This window comes from Nansenia antarctica, assembly GCF_963989245.1.
Source record: "Nansenia antarctica genome assembly, chromosome: 5".
Taxonomy (NCBI): Eukaryota; Metazoa; Chordata; class Actinopteri; order Argentiniformes; family Microstomatidae; genus Nansenia; species Nansenia antarctica.
The window spans coordinates 63,843,660-63,851,242 of record NC_137690.1 but is presented as its reverse complement, the minus strand read 5'-3'; the positions used below and the strand labels follow the sequence as shown (position 1 = coordinate 63,851,242).

At 44.7% G+C, this 7,583-nt stretch overlaps 1 protein-coding gene across 1 annotated transcript in view; it reads right to left on the bottom strand.

The window, feature by feature from the left end:
* The window catches only part of LOC308157534 (nck-associated protein 5-like), a 116,529-nt gene extending 116,195 nt beyond the window's left edge, over positions 1-334 (bottom strand). Inside the window, exon 1 of the mRNA XM_080531113.1 lies at positions 302-334. Coding sequence (XP_080387239.1) covers positions 302-327 — 26 coding nt within the window. The 5' untranslated portion in view covers positions 328-334. The remainder of the gene's footprint in view (positions 1-301) is intronic.
* Positions 335-7,583: the final 7,249 nt, after the last annotated feature.

Here is a 7,583-nt window from a genome sequence, read left to right as displayed (position 1 = left end):
GAATCCTCGATAGATTGATCCATTACATCTAATTACCGACAAGGAGATTCTACAACTGGATGGGGATGGATTCTCATTCAAGCTTAATCATCCTATTCCCAATCACGTGGCTACAATTGTCTCTCATTCCATGGTTCAATTAACCTTGTCAAACATCATTAATGCTCTGTCCAATCAGAATACAGACATTGTTATTTTCTTCAAACACCACAGATTCACTAACACCATAAATCTGTATGAAATGCTGAATTCTCATTTATTGTAATCAACTTTGACACACAATTAAAGATCTCAAACTCACGAAAGAAGGCTCATTTGCTTGTCCATCGAGGCACAGGTTTGCAGCTGATTCTGGCACTATGATACTTTGTGTGCAACATGTGTGCTTTAAAGGGCAGAGAGGAGGAGGAGGGGGGGGGGGGGTTGATATGAAAAACAATGAGCATGTCTCGTTCTATCTCACAAGGGAGTCCCTGCAGCAAAGACACATTTCCCTCACACTGATCCCAGCCCAAAACACAGGCGCAGAGGAAGGCTTATTGCATCCTGAACCAAATCAAATGGGTTTCCTGCCCTGGGACTCTCAATCACAACTCAGCATGCCTCTGCCCGGCAACATGACTCTGAGCTGAACTCTCTCATGATGGCAGTTGGTGGAAAAAAGACAGAAAAACACGCACAAAAAAAGGGAAAACACTCCAAAGGGACAGTGGGTGTATCTCACCAAGCTGAGAGGGCAGGGGTGTTTTCCAACCTCTGTGAAAATACACACGTTGTGGGTACGTGCCCACATTGGAATGTACTGGATGTCAGTAGTTTGCTCTTTACCCATGCGCAGCTCTCTCTTGATCTCATGGCCAATGAGTACACAAACATCCTATGTGACAAGCCACTGACAGTCATGACAAACGTCATTCATCTGTCAAGAAAGTATCAAGAAGTTCCTATCGAATCCCAATGACATCACTCCTTACGACTGCACACACCCCCTTGAGAAACTTTTGAAGTCAAGTTTAAATACTCCCAGCCCAGTTAATAATAAATGAAACATGCATCCAAACTTACTTTCTCTCTGGCAAATCCTCTGCACTCAACAGCAGGTTTGAAGTGGGTGCATCTTCAGAGATGTTTGGAGTGGAAAGACAGTGTAATGTGGAACTTCCTTTGAAGACAGCTGAAAACATGCTGCCGTAAACTCCCTGACAATAGGGAAGCCACTCGGCTTACTCTCACTCCAGTCCCTGCCAGAGTGGTGCTCTGCAACACCCTGCTACTTGTAAATACGAGGGGAGGGAGGGAGGGAGGTGGGGGAGGGAGGAGGGGGGAGTGCAGAGGGTGAGAAGTTCCACATTACATCATGTGTGCAGCTGTTGACAGTCAAATGTTTAATAACTAACTGTCAGAACCATAGGTCACCCCATGACACAAACACACACACACACACACACACACACACACACACACACACACACACGTGCACGCACACATCCACGCATGCATGTACAAACTCACACACACACACACACATGCATTTGCAGAACACCTAAACACAATATATGAACTATATTTGCTAGGCCTCAGGAAAGAAAATCTTCAAGTTCTCTCAGTGAGCTCTGCTTCCTTCTCCCAAAGTCTGGTGGGGGTTACCTGTGTTCTGTTTCTGCTGACGTGAGTCTGTCTGGCGGCGCTGACCAGCGTGTGTCTGGCCGAGGCTTCTCGCTGTTACAGCTGTGGCAGCAGCACGACTGGAGTAGAACGCTGCAGCACTCTGCTTGCGTTCCTCAAGTGTCTAAGGCTTGGCTAAGTCCCCAGTCTCTCAGGAGGTTAGGCTTCTCTCTTTTCCATTTCTCTTCTCTTTTTTTTCTCATTTAAAGGGAGACACATGACTCATAGGTTTACTGCCAACACAGACATCTCTGCCATTGCAGATTGGGAGCCACTGGTCTGCTTTTCATTGGGGCCCCCCCCTGCAGGATTGTCTTTGACACATTGCATTCCTGACCACAACCCCAACATAGCAGCAGGCCTACACAAGAGCCACAGAGAGACAGAAACCCATCAGCTGGGGCCACGTCACTCATTGTTTGTAATATAAGTTAGTGGAGCACAAATGCTCTGATTCATCCAAGCCTCTCTGTCGCATTCCTCGCGGCCGCAAATGCAATCGTTTCTCAAGAAATTCCACTCTGTTTTTTTGCGCATTCCTCCCCTCTAAGCTCATTGCATCGCAGCGTTGTTGAGCAAGAGAGAGGAGCCAAATGATCGTGGCTGGAGGCTGATGACATTGGATGTCAAAGCAAGGCCTGGATTTATTATGGAGAGTTTATTATGCATTGCTAAAAAAAAAACATGAATTTGAGTTGACTCGGCTTTTGGAACGGATACGATTATCTCAATGCGACTGCACTGTGGCCTTAGTCAGAACAGGCAGAGAAGAGAGCATGCTCTTTGAAATGTTGATTTGAAAAACATAATGCCACATTCTGTATTTCATAATGTAAGCATTAGAGAAAAGTAATCAGGGCAATTGGGCTCAAATGCAATTACAGAGAAGAGACACTTAAAGTTAATCTGAAGAGACAGATTTATCTTCCAGCTAGCATCTGATAATATGTGATATGTTTTCCACAAAGGATGTATTTTTTTCAACAATCGCTGTGTTCAATGAACAAAAGTGTCTTTGTCAATTTAGCAGTAGCATTGACATTTCTGTTTGTCTCCAAGTTCTACCATATGAGAAGGTCATCACCCTAGAAGACACTATCTCCTTCATGGTGACATCTAACACATAGTGAGCTGAGAGTTTACTGACATGGTAATAATCCTCCAGATATATGGCTTGACCCTCAGCTCAAACAGATCCATTCTGGAGAAGAAGTCCAACTGTTTCATGTCAGAGGTCAGACCCCTTGAGGGGTACTAAGGAAATGATTGCAGAGGAGTAGAGGGAAGCTATATATCCAGCCTCAAGTGAAGAGGAAGCAAGCCCTCACATAGTGTTTAGACTCTCAATTAATAAAGTCTGAGATACACTCTGTTTAAAATGTTAGGATACCTAATGTTACAAGACTTGACATAACTGATTGATGCACTTTGACTGTATTTATGATGTCTGTTGTGTTGGATAAAGCTTCAAACACATTCCTCTCTTAGGGTCTCTCATACAAGACCTGGCCTCTTCTCCTGCTGTGAGTCATATTGACAACATTAGTCTAAAGACGGTGTGCTATACATACTACGGGACTATTGTAGAGAGAGTAATGTCAGCAGTTTAAATCCAAAACATTCTAAACCTATTAAACATGGAATGCAGGCTCTGTGAAGGACTCTTTTTAAGGAGCCAATCATTAAGTGTGCCATGTAGTTTATGGATTTATTGTTAATAGTGGCTGAATGTGTAGATTTCACCCATTGTTTTTGAACCTCACAAATGTATTAAGCAGTAGTTACGCTGTAATCGCTTTGTATGTCTTCCAGTTTTGAATGGACAGAAAGAGTTTTGGAACAGGACAGACGGTTTATGTTAGGCAGAGAGGTAAAGACTGGTTTTCAGTCTGCCAGAATTCTAAACATCGCAGTCGAGAACTAACGACCAGTGGTTTAAAAAAAAGAAGAAAAAAAAGAGACATTCTTGACTTCTAAGAGCATTCAAGTTCATCATTGTTATGATGAAACATACTCAGACTTCTGACTGTCTTCAGTGGGACCCACCGTCGCCAGACATTCCTCGCCATCTCCTGTGTGAGAGCGCTGATGTATACTGAGAGGTTGGCGCTGTGCCACCATAAATGTTGGATGTGTGGGATGATACCTACAGTAGGCCTACTACATCATACACACTCCAACAATCTAACGAGACAACCAAACATATCATTATACTTGCCAAAAGGTTCACATTTGAAAACAAAAGAAAAGAAGAGAACAAAAGAAAAGAAGAAGAGCTGGCCATGAAACTGTATAACTTGAAGGTATATATATATATATAAAATGTATATAATGTCTAAAACTTTGGGAATAACATACTGTATCCCACGCAACTGAAGTTGAAGTCTGGACTCTGATTACAATCCAAAGATGAAAGATAAACAAAGTAATTGATAGGTCACTTGAAATGATAGATGATAAATGCTTCGGACATAATATGAGTGAGAGTAAGTGGGACAAGGTTTACTAAGAAAAACATCTACGCACCAATACTATCTCACTGAAAACACAGCTTGCATCAAACATACATCGAATTTGAGATATTTAGTATGGTCATTTGTCAGAAAGCTTGTCTCTCTATATTTACTCAGAGGCACAGGAAGTGGCTTCATGCATGTTGGAATGTCCAAGTCATGTTATTTGCAGCCCCCGAGGGAATAAAGCAATGTCCCATTTCACATCAGCAACTGGAGGAGGTTCTTTATATGGTGATCATGTATGAGCGGAATAAGCGAATCCAATGAAAAGACACCATATATAGATTCCAAATTCTACAAAGACTTAATATCTTGAAATTAAAGCTGTCCGTGGCCTGGGGTGGTCCAGCACCGCGGCCTACAGTGCACACATATGCCCATGTCGGCATGGGTTCGAATCCGGCCCCATGCCATGCTGACATGCCCTCTCTCCCTTCTTCTCCTTACTTTCCTGTCTGTCTTCACTATATCTGTCCAATAAAATGAAAAATATGAGTGGGACTGCCTCACTCAGAAAACACCTAAATAACTAAAAAGAAATGTCTTTCTTTAAAAAAAAAAAGATAAAGGATTAAAGCTGTCCAGCAACTCTTGTTCCTCTGGAGATGAACAGAGACGACAACCCCCAGGACATTGTGGAAGAAGGAAAAAGGTAGTAGACCCTACTGTAAAGACATTGCTATTAAAAAGACATTAAGCTGCCATTTTGAATAATTATTGCACCTTTTTTGTGCTACTGGCATCGAAACTGCCATATTCAAGTTCCCATGAAAGTTGACAGGTAAACAGTATAGTTAATAGTCTTAGAAATATTGCCTTTTTCCAGAGGCACCATGCCTTCCTCCTTCCTCCCAAACCAGCCATTCTTGTCTATCCTCTGCATAATGATGACTGTTCAGGGGCTAGACGTCTTATGCTTGTCTCACCTGATCTTGTCTGGTCTTCCTGAAGTGATAGAGAGGGACCTACTAACAAATGGGCCTGTGTGTCACCCTGTATTTGTATGCAGCACCACGGCCAGGCACACTGCCAAGCCTGCCTCCCGTTCTCAAACAGCAAATGGTGAAAAAACGATGAGCCCCCCCCCCCCCCAGCATACAACACCCACTCCTTGTTTCTTTTTCATCTCCTTGGAGCACATGCGACACAAAAGAGGCTGAGCTAAGGCAGTGAAGAGGTCTCAGAAAGCCTGCCTCTGTGTCCCCGTGAACGTGCCTGGATTAGACTGAGGAGGAGATGAAGACAGGGCAGGGTGGAGGGTGAGAGAGAGAGAGATGGTGGGGGGGTTACAGGACAAGACTCAATGCCCTGCACCATTGTGCCATGGCGTGCCGTGATGTGCCGAGACTGGCAGCTGGGCCGGGGAGGGGCATTTTTGTCTGTATTTTTCATCCTGTTTTTTTTTTTTTTTTTTTGCTCAATGAGGGTGTTGGGACGTGAGGGAGGGAGACGAGGTGCCATTTGGCTGTCATTGACATGTAAAGAGCTATGAGGCACTGACAGCTGAGGAGATCAGGCCCTGTAATTAGCTGTGTGTACAGAGGATGTAGGATGGGTTGTGCCCCCCCTCTCCGCCACCCACCCCTTCCCCTCTCTCCCTCTCCCCCCCTGTTAGCCTGGCTTTACACTGACACCCAGCACAGCTTATCACATTCAGAAAACCAACCATTGACTTAAGAGAGCTGTGCTCGCTCACCAGTCCAGATAGACCCCAACATGAATTACTGAGTAGGACTTAACCGATAGGCTCTGTGTGTAGCCGTGGGATTTCACATAGAAACAGTATTATATGACTGTTGTAAATCTACGAGCGTCAGCCAGGTGGTCAGGCCTGGGGTGGCCCATATACTGTAAGCCTGAGGCTCGGGGGGGAGGTTAGGTGGAAATCTGTCAGTAGACACAGGTGTGATAAAAACGAGCGTGAGTAATGAACCCCATCTCATTTACACAACATAAATCATTAGATCCAGTAGGTGCTAAACTCTTCACTTCTGCCGTGTCTGATGCGCCTGTCGTGTGCAAACGTGTATTTGATTTAGTTTACGGTACTCTCCACTTCTTCTACTGATAGAACTGATTAAGTACGTGAGTCACTTGAGATATCTCAACCGGTCCCTCAGACTGTGCACTGTTTTTCTGACTTTCCCCTAAGTCCAGAAATCTCTCACTATCAGGACAGTGTGTATGTGTGTGTGTGGGGGGGCTGACTGGCCTCAGCTGAGTTACCATGGTGATTAAGCTTCTCTTTCAAGGCCAGTCTGAAGGTGGGCCTTGTCTTTGTGACAGGGGGATCGGGAGCTCAAACCTCTACAGGGGTCTCTCACATCAAACCTCTTGATGAGAGTTCATGTGGAGGTGAGGGGACCTAGCCCGCTGGAGTCCCTGGAGGACCACCTCTCCTGGGCCCCTTGAGCCCCCCAATCTCCCATGGGAACTTGTGGCTCCCTGTGCCTGTACCTCTGCCATCACCATGGCCCCTGCCTTCCCACAGCTTTTGATCTCTCCTAGGATCAGGGCAACCTTGTGTGCGGAGGGCTGTCAGACAGGAGGGGCCTCATCGTCAGGTTACCTGCAGCAGAGGGAGCTGAGGCTGGGCACGGACATGAAGGGATGGCAGCATCAAGGTCCTCTCTGATGGAACCATCAAAGACTTCCCCAGGCTGCTACCCTGTTCCTAAGCCCCTGTTCTACTCTGTTACAGCCAGGAGAGATGCAGAGACTGTTATCTGATGTTGTATCACTGAAGACTAGATGGCATGGGTGCTACATACCCGTTCCTGGGAGAAGACAGGTATCAGATACTCAAGTCAAGCTTCTGGATGTATCAATGATGTTCTTTCATAACAGCATGTGGAAGAACTACTGTGTTGTGCTATACAATTCAATTATAATATAAACTAGTCTTTCTACTTGCAACCAAACCCATATCAGTGTTGTATTGTTCATTGTTATCGTCTGAGGGCGGGTGGGGGGGTGTAGGGGAAGGACATTCCGCTGACAGTGTCACCTTGGAGCTGCTCAAGGTGCACCCCCATGTGGTAAAATGTAGTGTGACTCATAAAAAAGGACAATGGTCTCATTTAAAATGTGTAATCATTTTGACAATAATCATTCCACTGTAAAAATAAATAAATCCAATAAAAACGAAAACCATAATAATTTGACATTCAGATTTTTTTAACATACACATACATATGAACAAGTGCAAGGTTCTAATGGACTCTATACACTCAGAACACAATACAAACAACCTGTGTCAATGGAAAAGGAGTATTCAGTGGTATATCTTTAAGTGGTACAGTTTTATACTGTTACAGTAACTTGGAGGAGCTTTTATTGAGCAGTGCTGCCCCCTGCTGTTAGAGTAGTGCTACCCTAAAGTGCCCGGGACGGCGGTCCAGA